This window comes from Nannospalax galili, unplaced genomic scaffold, assembly GCF_000622305.1.
Source record: "Nannospalax galili isolate Female #2095 unplaced genomic scaffold, S.galili_v1.0 scaffold762, whole genome shotgun sequence".
In the NCBI taxonomy this organism is placed as follows: Eukaryota; Metazoa; Chordata; class Mammalia; order Rodentia; family Spalacidae; genus Nannospalax; species Nannospalax galili.
In genome coordinates this window covers 2,832,791-2,847,244 of record NW_008350126.1, presented here as the reverse complement: position 1 = coordinate 2,847,244, position 14,454 = coordinate 2,832,791, and the positions used below count along the sequence as shown (strand labels likewise).

The following is a 14,454-nucleotide window of genomic DNA, read 5'->3' as shown; positions in this document are numbered from 1 at the left end:
AGGTGAGAGAGAGAGGAGAGAAATAATGCCTAGCTAGTGTTAAAAAAACCCAGAGGGATGAGTTTTCAATTTTATGTCTTACAGGGCTTATACTGAGTTTAATAATATATAACTATATTAATTCAACTGTGAACCTAGAAACTTGCACCCACTTGTGAAAGAGATGTACTGTTGTTCTGGAGTGTGTTACTGAATATGTTAAAGCTGTAGTGAAAAGCTTCTAATCATGTAGTTATTAAAAATTAGAAAATAATAATGATTAAAAAATAATTCTTCAAAACATAAAAATGTGCTCCTTAATAATTAGCAGATGTGAAAAGCATTATCACTGAAATCTACCTGATGACTTTATATCCATGCTCAGATGCCAAGGAGCTCAGAAAGTAACTGTGACTAATAATGTTCTGATATATATAGATTAGAAATGTATATGCAAACATCTTAATGTCAATTGCATTAAAAATGAATTTTTCTGTATGAAAATCTGTATTTTAATAATGAAATGGAGATATTTTTTAAAGGTTAAAACCTCATTTAATTTTACGTCTTATAGGGTTTATACTGAGTACAATATTGTATAACTGTAATAATTCAACTGTAAACCTGAAAATGTACAGCCAATTTTGTAAGAGATGCATCCTAGCTCAGAAAATTGTTATGGAATATGTCAATGCTGATACAGTGAAATGCTTCTTCTAAGTATGTGGTTATTGAATAAATAATTAAAAAAAAAAAGACCTATGAACATGTGGGAAACTGATGGGAACTAACCCTGTTTCGACACCTTTCCCAGTCATAGACGGTTTGGATGTTATTCAGAATGGACCTTACTCATCTTTTGTTGACTCAAACTTCTTCCTCTAGCCAACATCCCATTTCTCTGCTTCTCTTTACAGAAAGCCCTCAAAGGCGTCACCTTAAACTGTGTGCATTCTCTCTTCCCAGTCCTGGAGGTGCTCAGGTCACAATCATATCCATATTGGGAAAAAAGGATCAGCAGCACATACTCTACCTGGCCTGCAGGCAGCAAGCACTCTGACCTCATGCTGACCTCCTCTGTCTCCACAACTGGAAGTCTACTTCTTCCTCACTGGCCACTCATTCTCCTTAGCCAGTGCCTGACCTCTGCAAACTGAAATGCTTTAAACACTACCCATAGGCTAATGACTCAAAACATCTCTCCATCTCGAATTTAAACCTGGGAATTCAAGTGTTACTCTCCACTGGAGGAGCAGGGAAAACTTGACACACCAAGCCCTGAACTTCTACCCCACAGGCTTCTTCCATGGTTCTAGAGAGTCCCCCAAGTCACTAATTCATCTAGTCGCTGAGATGAAAAACCTTCAGATAAGCACGGTTCTCTTCCTCACCACCTGGCATATGAACTTCTGGCAGAGCTGGCTTTCCTTTCAACAGATCTAGAGTCCAAACACTTCTCAGGGTCACTATGGAGCCAGAAGTCAGTCAGGCTACCTTTTGTCTGAACCCACCTCCTAAATGGTATCCTTGCCTCTGCTCTTATCATTTTACAATATATTATCTCACACCACACAGGAGCAATTTGTTAAGATGCAAGTTCAGCTGTGCCAGGCCACTTTTTCATTCAAACCATGCATGGTTTCCTATCTGAGTCTAGGTTTTTCTCATGGCCCTCACCGACTAGGTTCCCTCACTTCTTGCCTCCTGTTTCTCTGCTGTTCCTTTCCACACCTCTTGCAGTGTGTATGAAGCTCCTCCAGGTTCCTCCCAGTATAGCTCTGAGGATAAAGTGTGACATGAGATGTGGAGCTGTTAAGCATGCAGAGGTAAACATAAAAATCTTTGAATTGTGCACATACAAGAATCATGAAGCAATTAGAAGCTAAGCCCTAAAGAGCAGGGTGTTAAGGAAAAGTGGTGAAGAAAGTCTTGATTGCATACACACGGTACACACACACATATACGCATGCAAAACAAAGTAAAAGTAAGTAAATCTTCAAATTATTAAAAGAGAAAGGAAGGAAGGGAAGAAGTGGGGAGGGGAGGAGAGAGGGATGGAAGGAAGGAGAGAGGGACAGAGGGAGGGAGTGAGAGAAGGAAGGACAGAGGGAGGGAGGGAAGGAAGGAGGGAAGGAAGAGTGGGCTGGTGAGATGGCTCAGCAGTTAAGAACACTTGCTGGTCTTGGAGAAGACACAGGTTTGGTTCTCAGCACTCACAATGTGGTTCACAATCAACCACAACTCCAGTTGCAGGGGAACCAATAATTTCTTTTGGCCTCCATGGACACTGTACGCACATGGTACACATACATATATGCAGGTAAGACACTCAACACACATTAAAAATCTTTTAAACAAAGGAAGGCTACAAAGAAGACAAAGATGAAGAAACTTAAAAATTCAGAAGGAAGTCCATGAGATTAATGTATCAAAATCACAGGAAGGCAGGGTGGTCACTGTGCTGAAAATTATGGGACACTAGTCAGATGAGCTCTGAAGTGGGTCCCCTTGATCCAGCACCACAGTCATCAATGGTGACCTACAGTCTAGATGAAGTGTAAGAGAGCTCAGTTTCATGTAGAACGGCAAGAGGAAGGTGAGGAGAGAGCAAGCACAACTCTTGAGAAGAATAGCAATAGAGAGAAACAAAGATGGGCTAGCTGAGAGGAGAATGGGACCACGAGAAGAGGACAGAAAAACAAGAGCAGAGGGAACTTGAGCTGCTGCAATGACCCAGGAAAGGGCAGGGACTGGTGACAAAGCAGAGGGGCACGAGTCCTTAGAAAGAAAAAGTGAGTTGCATGATAACTCGGCTGGTGAAGTACTTGCTTTGCAAGTACAAGAACCTGAGTTTGGATCCCCAGAACATGTAAAAAAGAGGGGTGTGGTGGTGCACACTTGTGATGCCAGTGCTACGGAGGCTGAGAAAGGTACTAACTAGAGCTGGCTTGGCCAGTCTGCAGAGCCCACTGCCAAGTTCCAGGCCAATGAAAACCTGTCTCAAAAAATAAGATGGACAGCACTTGGCGATTGGCCAGAATTGTCTTCCCTGCACAGAAACATGCATGGATAATCACCCCCCCCACACACACACACGAAGAAAGAAAGGCCTATGTTGGTTGGAGGAAGATTTCTCTGTCACAGAGGGAAACTGGCTCACTGTCCATGAACGTGCAGGGAGCTCCTGAGTTGACAGCATGAGGTGAGGCGATCCACTGAGAGTGGGTGGAATGAGACAGGATGGGGATAGCAGAAAGATTCCACAGGTCCTGAGAAGCTGGAATACAGGACTAAAGAAAAAGCCAGAGCCCAGGACACCCGAGGCTGATTGTTGACCAATGTGCAGGGCCACCAATGTGCTGCGTTGTGTTGGCAAATTGAGATTTCATGGACCAATGCAACTGGAACCACTGCAAGTACATCCGTCTACCATTCATCCTGAGAGAGCTGCTGCTGTCCTACAGACACACCCAGAATACCATTGTCTCTGCCTGTTTTATCTGGAACAGCTGAAGCCCACGCACTTATCAACTGCCAACTCGTTCAGTAAAGTGTCTAGTTTCCACATCTTAAAGAGAGACAGAATTTTCACAACTGAAGGGGTGCCTTTCTCCTTAGGAAATCAAAAGGAAAGACCTAGAACAACGCGTGATCATTTTCTGTGAGTCCAAATACCAGCTCAAAGATCCCACCAACCTCGCAACTCCAAGTCAAAGGAATCTTAGAGAATGACTGTGCAGCTTGGCTTTTTAAAGAACCAGGAACACTCACATGAATTGCTTCAACTTCATGTTTGTCATATCTTAATTAAAAAAAAAAAAGTTACTATTTTTATTTTACGTGTGAGTGTTATGCCTGCATGTAGGTAAGTGCACCTGTGTTGTGCAATGCCGCGGAGGACAGAAGAGGCTGTTGGGTCCCCTGGAACTGAGTTACAGACAGTTGTTAGCTGCCATGTCAGTGCTGGGATTCGAACCTGGGTCTTCTGCAAGAACAGTGTTCTTAACCACTGAGCCATCTCTCCAGCCCCGTCATATCTTAATTTAAACTTAGTAGAAGTAACAGGGACAGTAGGGACTGGTGCCTCCAATGACATAACATCATTGTATCCTTTATCTCTTTAACTCTAGTGTTCGCCTTGGTTATCTCCTGTGGTGAGCTGCTGGGTTATTTCTATCCCCTGTATTATTTCAATATGTTATTAATAAGTTGTATACTTTTTAGAAAAGCAAAGGCACAATCCTTTAAAACAATGATAAATCCATCTAGTTTTAAGCAGATGAAGGTGAATGAACTGAGTTTCTTAGCTGTGATATGGTCTCAGTGCCCAGAGCCCATCAAACTCAGATGGTCTCACTGGCTGGTGAGTGTGGTGCAGGTGCACTTTATGCCGTGAAAACCACAACACTTACCCCTGGAGAGCTCTGTGGATGTATTGGCATTTTTCCTTCAAAACTGCAAAAATGCCTGCATAGAAAAAATACATTTGATGGTATATTTGGAAGATTTGATAGTGCTAACGTAAGAACACTTTTAAAGGCTGAGATCACCAGCTGAAAATGCTGTAGACACTTCTAGCTAGCAGACGTCCAGGAACTTACACACCTGAGGACCTGAGCTTCCTCCCTGACACTTATCTACTGGCTCCTGCTGTGAGCAAATTCTGGGATGCTGGTTTCTGAACCAAACGAAGGCTCTTGTCCTTATCAAGATCTATATATATTCCAGCTAAGAATTACAGTGCACATGTGCTACTTTCTTCTTCATTCTAAACCATTTGGTAGTAACGTAACTTTCTGGATAGTTTCCTTTTATCGAAGGAAAATGCAAAAGTGAAAGTAATGTGATCAGGTTATGCGTGGGGGGAGTTGGCACACAGACCACCTCACCGGGGAGCATAAGCATGTACACAAGACAAATCTGATTCTGTGAATTGATACCAGAAAAGCCAGTCAGGGAAGGCCTACTTTTTCAATCTTTAAAATTTAGTTTTAATTACTAGTGTAGGTGGTAGAGGTGGTGGTGGGTGCATGTGTGGTAGTCAGAGGACAACTCTGTGGAGTCAGTTCTCTTCTTCCATCTTTAAATGGGATCTGGAGGTCAAACTCAGGTTGCCAGACTTGTAGGATACTTGATTTATAAAGTAACTGAGTCAGAGTACTGTCTGGCAAATAAGTTCCTTGGGGTAATTCCCCTAGAAAGCAAGTCAGTCTCCTGGTTCACAGAACCTGGGTTACAAGGTTACCTGGATTCTCCTCCATGATGTTGAGAGCCTCAATGGCGGCGGCGGCTAGCAGGGGAGGTAAGGAAGCTGAGAAGCAGTATCCCTGGCCAGAGAGTCGCTGGAGAAACAAGTCAGAAACAGATGTTCTGTCTCCTGGGCAAACAACTGATGGGCACATGTCTATACCCTACTGCACAGTGTGTACATGTATGAGGGGAGCTATTGTGACCCGTATAAGAAAACCAAGACATTTTGATAAGTCAGAGAACTGATCTTTAACCATTTTGAGTTATCCTTTTTTGGGGGGTGGGAAGTTGAGATAGGGTTCCCCTGTAGTTCTAGAACCCACTATGTAGACCAGGCTAAATCTCACAGAGATCTGCCTGTCTCTGCCTCTTAAGAGGTGGGATTCAGGATGCATGCCACCATGCCTGGCTTGAGTTATCCTTAAAAAGAAAACTTTGAACTAGAAACTTTGTGATCAATTGTGTGTTAAATTTGTATTCAGACGTTTGCACTTGAAGTGACCATGGCAACCATCTGTTTGAGAATTTGCTTCATTTTAAGAAGAGCTTATCTGGTGGTCAATCACAAAAGACCTGCCACAGCAGAAGCCTCCAACAGATGCCAGAGCATTCTCCATGTTGGCACTGATAAGGTCAATGTCATCAATCTGCCAGAAAAATGGACACCAGTCATTCCTCAACATTAGGAAAGACAGAAAACCAGTCTCTGTCAGGCCACTGAAGATCACCTCAGCCACAACTGCCACGAGCAGGTAGAAACGGCAGTGAAGATGGTGGTTTTCCTCCTCACAACTTCCACGCCTTAGTTACGTTTCACCCATCTTTAATTCTTCACTATAATCAATGGGCTGATGTCAGCCTGGCTTGGGTGAGTGAGCCTCTCTCCAACTTCACAAGACATTATTGTGTAGTCTACACTTTCCTGTAGACGCGGTAGTGCTGGGATGCAGAGAGCTATGGGGATTTTACACTCTATCAGCTTCATAACACAGGCAACACAGCCTGTCATTCATGCATTCTGGAGTGAAAGTGCACTGCCCATCTACCCCATGGTGGTCAGCAAAGCCAGGTGCACATCCCTCTGGGTATTTGGGGGCCTCCATCTTCCTGTAGCAGAAGGAAATGGGGCAGTTACTTCAACTATTTGAAAGCCTTTAGTGGCTTTGCTGATTGCATGCCCTGTGGTGTTTCTGACACCATGCATATGTATGTGTAGAAAGTATATATAAGATATATATACCTACCCATATACAAACTCATATACATATATATATATATGGCATAACTGTATCTATTCCTACAAATTACATATAGAATTTTAAGTACTAAAGATTTCATATAAAAGGATGAATGGAATGTTTATTTTGAGGGTAGGGGTGGGCAGGATATACTATGGTAGCTCAGGAAAGCCTCAAACTTGTAGTTTTCCTGCCTCAGTTTCCCAAGTGCTGGGATTATGGGAATGTGCCACCCACACCCAGCTACTAAGAAAAGTCTTAAAAATTTTAATAAATGTAACAAATAACCTAATTGTTTCTAGATGAGACAATGAAAATCCAAGTTTCAAAACACCCTATTTCTTTTTAAATGGAATAAAATATTCAAAGAGAAGACTGGGTCCCTGACTGGGCTGACCAGATCCAGACATCTAAGCCTGTAGAGCCTCCAAGTGGATGCAGGGCATGTCTTGCTCCTATGAAAATACATCCAGCAGAACAGAACCATAGGTTTCCTACAGGAGGGAACTTTCTAGATGGAGAACTTACACTGATTCCATAGTGCTCTGTGACTCCCCGGCCATGCTCCCCAAGGACACCAAATGAAAGGCTTTCCTCCAGAAAGATTCTTGCTTTATATTTGTATTTTAACTTAACCTAGGAGTTAAAAAACAAATAAAAAACCCAAATTTAATATCATGATGATCAGTAGCACATACAACATCTTTGGGAAAAAAGTGATATGTGAAAGTATTTACATGTGACTCAACAATACTTATGAATTCTCTATCTGCAAATTTACCCCGTTGCTACAATTTTTGACTCCAAAATCAACATCTATCCCTCCCTCCATTCATGCATCCTTCAAAAGAATCATGCATGCACAGAATGGTGAAGAACAGAGTTACCTGTCATGGATGTTCTAGGCTGAGGACGGAGAGGCCACTCCACTGTTCTTTAAACAAATGTCCTTTCTATGGACACTGTTTCACAATTTTGTGCTTTTTGTTAGTGATTCTGCTATTTAAAGTGTACTGTTCAAATACTTTCTGGTATTCTAAAAGGCTATGATATCCTTATGAGAAAACCTGATTAGAGAAGCTTCATTGTAAGGCTGTGGGCCAGGAGCTCAGAGTGAAGGAATCAACAATTAAATAGATAAGGCATCTTTAAACAGAAACACACATAAAATAAGGCTCACGTCTACTTCATAGAATATAGCCACATTGAATAATGAGATCAACTGTACTTTACTATCTAAAACTACCCATAAGCATAAGCTCTAATTTTAAAAGAGGAAATGTACACATTATGTGTACAGACATGTAAAATACTTGTCTGACTATTGGCAAAACTTCCTGGGAAATGTTGATAGTTTCTCTTTAATGGGTATTTTAATTGGATCATGGAACTTTTTTGAATGATACTAAACTTTTATTATGAACTCATATTAAGGTTATTAGTCACCATGTGGGTACTAGGAATTGAACCTGGGTCCTCTGGAAGAACAGCTGGTGCTCTGAACCACTGAGCCATCTTTCCAGGCCCCTATTTATTTTTATTTTGTGTGTATGAATGTTTTGCCTGCCTATAAATGCATCCATGTTGGGCAATGTCCATGGAGGGCAGAAGGGGCATTGGATCTCCTGAAGTGGAGTTATAGAAGGTTGCTTGCCACCATGAGGGTGCTGGGAACTAAACCCTGGTTCCCTGCAAGAACAGCCAGTGCTCTTAACCATCTCTCCAGCCCCTCATAATTATACTATTAGTCTGTTTTTTTCCCTTTATTTTTATCTATTAATTTATGTTTTGGGCCAGGTGTGGTTGTGTAAGCCTTTAATTCCGTTAGTCAGAAGGCAGAGGCAGGTGGATGGATCTTTGGGAGTTTGAGGCCATCCTGGTTTACACTGTGAGTTCCCAGTCAGCTGGGCTATATGGTGAGACCTTGTCTCAAAATACCAAATAAAAATAAATTTAAAAACCTATTTTTTGGGGGGTCATGCTCTGTAGATCAGGCTAGCCTAGAACTTGCTAAGCAGATTAGGACAGCCTCACACTTATGGTGATTCTCCTGTCTCAGGCCCCAAATATTAGTTACAGGCACGTACTGCCATGTGTGGATTACTTTTAAGTCTTCAGTTTGTAAGAAAATTGTTTTCCATCAAAGTTTTTAGATGTGCATTTATCTATGTTTTGTTCTAATTATCTCTTAAAGAAATTTTTTTTTTGTAAAAACAAAAGCTGAGATTCAAACCCAGGTTGTTTGTAAGAACAACCAGTGTTCTTAACCACCATCTCTCCAGTACCCACATGGCAGTTAACAACTGTCCATAACTCCTGTTCCAGGGGATCTGACAGCCTCTTCTGACCTCCGCGGGCATTGCACGACATGGGTGCATTTACCTACATGCAGGCAATACATGCATACACATAAAATAAAAATGATAAAAAAAAAAAAGCTGAAGGAGTTAAGGGTGGATATGAACAAGGTATACTGTATACAACATTCACTGGGCATAGGTGGGGAATCTCTGTGAGTTCCATACAGCTTGGTCTACATAGCAAGTTCTAGGCCACAGAAGGTTGGGGTTAAAGAGGGAGACCCTGTCTCTAAAAAAAAAAAAAAAAAAAAAAAAAAATCTCCAAAAAACCCTACCAACAATTCATTAGGAAACAATATATACATGTTTGTGTATAAGTATTACCCCCCCAACTTGAAATTAACTTACATATAACTTGTATATAAGCAGTTCCACAATAAGCAGTCATGACCTAGTGAATTTGGGCTCTCAAGTTTTTCTCTGGTACATGGGTGTTTGTGTGTGTGTGTGTTGTGAAAAAGCCAACTTTTAATTGTTACACGTTCAATCATTAAGCTTTCCCTTCCACTGACATGAATAATGCATACATTATGTAAGATGGTTTGGTGTCCCAACTCGGAAGTTTCTGATGACTTTTTATGTGGATGTGTGGGGGGGGTGACAGTGGGCATTTGGTGGATTTTTGTAATTGACAACAAACATACTAATTATGGAGAGAATGAAACCTTTAACACTGACTCTTTTCTATTCCTTAACAGGAATAAGATATTATCTAGCTCTACAAAACATGTTTTACAAAATAGTAACAATAAATCAGTGCTTGAAGAAAAACAGACAAAACAGTGAAACTAGACAGGAATTCTAGGTCAAGCCTAATTTGTATTATGTAATCTCTAAATAATCTGCGCTCATATATTCATTTGTTCCCATGCTTCTCTCTATTTTGTTCCACCATATTCCTGTCCATGGGCAATGCCCTGTGACTGTAACCTGGTAACAAACAGGTCTAGGGCTGGTGAGAGATCAGTGGGTACAGGTGCCTGCTGCCAAACCTGACAAACGAGTTCAATCCCTATGATTCACATGGTAGAAGGAGAGAAACAACTCCCACAAGATGTCTTCTGACCTCACATGTATGCTGTGCACACACCTACCCCCACAAATAAATAAATGTAGTAACAAACAAAACACACACACACACAAATAGCTATAGTAAGTTTTGGTCATTCTCTCTCTCACATTATATCCAGTGAGTCTCTGACACTCTTGGAAAAACAGGAAGATGAAAAAAAAAATGCAACATCAGAAAATATATATTCAAATATCCTCAGAAGCGGTGGAAAATGAAATCCTTATTCTGAGCCCGAATGCAATTAATGTACTCCTAGATTCCAATCTCAAGGACTAAATGCAAAAATGATTCAAAAGACATCAATTGTTACTGGGGACCGCATTACCAGAATTAAGGAAAGACTCACAGACCCATCTCAGTGGCTGCAGAAAAGGCTTTTTGAGAAAAATCAAACATTCTGTCCTGAATTTGATAAATTTATGAATTAGGAATTTCTTCAACCTGTTAAAGGGGATTTATGAAAAACTTACAACTAACCTCATATCCAATAATGAAAAACTAAAAGCTTTTCCTCGGACAGGAAGAAGACAAGGTATGTACTTCTAACCCTTCTAAACACTGGAGAGGAAGTTCTAGTCAGAAAAACCATGAAAGGCGGGGAAAAAAGAAAAAGATATTTAAATTGGAAGGAAAAAGAAATTCTGTCTGTTCACAAGTGACATGATTTGTTTGTTTCTATAATGAGACAGCATTTGATATAAAGCCCAGGCTAGCCTTGAACTTGCCATGTACCTGAAGATGACTCTAAACTTCTGATCCTCCTGATTCTATTTCTCAAGTGCTAGGACTACAGGGATGCATGTCCATGCCTGGCTCAGACATGATATTTTATATGCAGAACAAGATTCACAATATGCAACACACCAAAACACCGTATCGCCCTCTAATATGCATGAATTTCATGTTTTAGTAATAAATTTAATAAAATATATGAAAAATGGTATATTCCTATAAGTAATGAAAAGGAAATTAATAATTCCATTCAAAATAGAGTCAAAAGACTCAAATATTTAGTGATAAATTTAATGAAAGAGGTGGCAGATTTGTTCATTGAAAACTGTAAACATTGCTGAAAGAAGTTAAAGATGTAAATGAATGGAAACATCACAGACAAAAGACATATTGCTGTAAACAGGTCATGTGTCCCCAAATGACCCAAAAGTCACACAATCTCTATCAAAATCCCAGTGGCGTTGCTTACAGAACAGGAAATGCTTCCTCTAAAATTCAAGTGGAACCTGATTGGACCCCAAATGGCGGAAACATTCTAAAGAACAGCAAATGTAGAGAACTTACAACTCATGACTTCAAAGCCTGCTACAAAGATACAACCATGGACACAATGCAATGCTGACCAAGGACTCAGATGAATGGAATAAAACCCTGAGTCCAGAAATAAATCCATGGGACTGTAGGCAACTGGTTTTGACAAAGTGTCACAACAAAACTTGAGAAAACTGAATGGACAGTCACTGCAGCGTAAGACAAAAACTAACTCAAAAGAACATAAACCAAAGGGGAAGAAGGAAAACTGAGATTTTTAAAGGAAACAAAGCATTTTTAGAAATGTCAGAAACATCAATGAACAGCAAAGTAGACAAAATGCACTCATCAAAATTCAATCTTTTTTCTTTGTTTATTTGAGACAGGGTCTCACTGTGTAGTCCAGGTTGGCCTTGAACTCACAGAGACACACTTGCTTCTCTCTCCTGAGTGCTGGGATTAAAGGTGTGTGCCATAATACCTAGCAAACATTTTTTTTAAAAATCTTTTTTATCTCAAAGAGTAGTGTCAAGACCTCACATAATGGGATGAAATATTTTAAAATCATGGATCTAATAAGAGGTATCCAGGTCATATAAAGAACTGTCACAACTTTAAGACAGTAAGAAACTGGGCAAAGCATTTGAATAGACCTTTCTCCAAAGACAGTAACAAATGGCCATCGGGTACATGAAAAAAGACACAGCACTCCTAGTCATTTGGATGGTGCGGCCACTTCGTACCTCTAGGATGGCTAGTACAGCACAGCACAGAAAACAAGCATTGTCAAAGATGGGAGAACCTGGAACCGCTGACAGGAAAGTAAATGGTAGGGACAGAGGAAAGTAGCGTGGCAGCATCGCAATACTTTTTTAAAAAAATATATTTTATTTATTTTTATGTGTATGCGTGTATTGCTTGCATGTAGGTTAAGTGCACCTGTGTCATGCAATGCCTGCGGGGGAGAGAAGAGATTCTCAGATCCCCTGGAACTGGAGTTATGGACAGTTGTTAGTTGCCATGTGGGTGCTGGGGTTCGAACCCGGATCTTTTGCAAGAACAGTCAGTTCTGTGCTCTCTCTCCAGCCCCGGCATCGCAATACCTTAAACACAGAATTATCATACGGTCCAGCATACACATGTTGGGTTTATAAACAAACATCTAGGGACTGAAGAGATGGCTCAGTGATGCTCTTGCAGAGGACATGGGTTCAATTCCCAGCACCCACATGGTGGCTAACAACCATCCATAACTCCAGTTCCAGGGAATCTGATGCCCTCTTCTGACCTCTGTGGACATTGTACAACACGGGTGTACTTACAGGCAGGCAATAAACTCACACACATAAAATAAAAATAATAAAATTAAAAAAATAAACCTCTGAAAACAGAGATTCAAAAACCATTTATAAATAATTACGTGATGGTTTAAATGAGGAATGTCCTCCATAGGTTCCAGGTATTTGAACATTTTCTCCCATTTCCTGGTGGTATTGTTTACGGAGGTTTAGGAGGTGTGGCCTTGCTAGAGGAAGCAGGTCACAGAGGGTGGGTTTAGAGAATCCATAGCCACATCCCGTGTCTGGTCTCTCTCTGCTTCCTGTGTCTGCTTATAGATGTGAGCTCTCAGCTATTCACTCTGTCACTTCCTGCTGCCACCCCACCCACCAAACTCCTAGTCATTATGGACTCTGCCTCTGGAACTGCAAGCCAAATAGACTCTTCCTTCTCTAAGTGGCTTTGGTCATGGTTGTTTAATGAAAGAAAGAGATAAGTAACTAACACAATTCATAACAGTCACAATAGACAAAAGATGAAAGCAAGTCAATACCATCAGCAGAGGAGCAAATAAGAGCTATGTCCACATACTGAAAGACACAGTATTAAAAAGGAATGAAACACTGATATCATAATGTTGATGGAGTTAGAAACATCATGCTATTGAAGGAAGCCAGACACAAAGGCTCCAATTTGCAGGATGCCATTTCCAAGAAATATCCAAAGCAGGCCAATCCAGAGACAGGAAGCAGACTGAAAGCAGATGGAAAGAGCTAGGGTGAAGATGATGTGGAAAGTGACTGCTTCTTAGAAGCAGAGTTTGCTTTCTGTTCGAACTAGATAGAGCGGATGGTTACACAACCCAGTGAGCATATGCCATGTTGTGATCTCTAAAATGGTTACTTTTATGTTACATGAATTTCATCTTGTTAAGAAAAATTTCAATGGTTGTGGTTTCTGAAAATAGTTACTACTGTCACTGTTTAACGCGGTTTCATAAAATATGCATTGTTTACATTAAGTTCTATAAAGGTTAAAAATAGTTTATAGTAACAAAAAGTAATTAACAGTTGCCTGGGGACAGGGATGGGCATGAGGGAACTTTCTGGAATAAGAGAAATGCTCTGTCTCTTGACTGTGGAGGTAACAGAATATATACATATCAGGACACATAAAGTACGAGTATAGTATTTTACATGTCAATTTTGCCTCAATAAAGTCTGTTTTTAAACACTAAGTCTTGATTACTCTTTAAAGAGCAGCGTGGTCATTAATGCTAGCCTAATTTCCTGGTGTGACAGAGTATGTTTATGACACCTACTGCACAAAGCAGAGAACACATCATGTTTTTGGTACTTTTTTTTACATGTATGTATGAATGTATGTATGAGGTATGTGTATGCTTGCCATAGCACAAGTGTGGTAGTCAGAAGGCAACTGCAGGAGTCAATTCTCTCCTTCCACCATTTGGGTTCTGAGGCATTGAACACAGGTCATCAGGCTTGATGACAAGCACCTTTGTCTGCTGAGCCATCTTGCTGGCCCCAAGCATCATACCTTAACTGTAACCATAAGCAAAAGGCTTAACTGCTGGATGATGGAACTACTACGGTAATGACTAAGCACGCTTACCACTTCCGGAAGAGGACAGATAGTCCCAGTATTCATATATAGTCCTTCTACTACAATGAAACGTCGAGTCACACGAGCCTTGCGAGGATTCTTTAAAAGAAGAGAACCAGACACCTTAAATTTCAGCAACTCCAAATATAAACTGTTACAGATCCCAAGAATTTTACCTCATACAGGACTCACTGGAAAAGAAAAAGGTTTTCATGCATCTACAGCTTAATATTTGAGATTCTATTATTTTGAGATAAACAAGAGACGACACCAGTTTCTTTTCTCAAGCACATTTTCCAGTTTACAGAGTGAGCTGGGTGACCTCACATAGACACACACTAGGCACTCTGAAAATACTAAAGCAAACAAACCCCTCCAACTCCAGAACTGG

At 40.6% G+C, this 14,454-nt stretch overlaps 1 protein-coding gene across 1 annotated transcript in view; it reads right to left on the bottom strand.

The window, feature by feature from the left end:
- Sptlc1 (serine palmitoyltransferase long chain base subunit 1) overlaps positions 1-14,454 on the bottom strand; it is a 71,184-nt gene that overhangs the window by 15,451 nt on the left and 41,279 nt on the right. The window contains exons 8-12 of the mRNA XM_008847346.3: positions 14,073-14,162; positions 6,996-7,103; positions 5,781-5,876; positions 5,225-5,321; positions 4,392-4,446 (exon numbers count right to left, since the gene is read on the bottom strand). Of these exons, the coding sequence (XP_008845568.1) occupies positions 4,392-4,446; positions 5,225-5,321; positions 5,781-5,876; positions 6,996-7,103; positions 14,073-14,162 (446 nt within the window). The remainder of the gene's footprint in view (positions 1-4,391; positions 4,447-5,224; positions 5,322-5,780; positions 5,877-6,995; positions 7,104-14,072; positions 14,163-14,454) is intronic.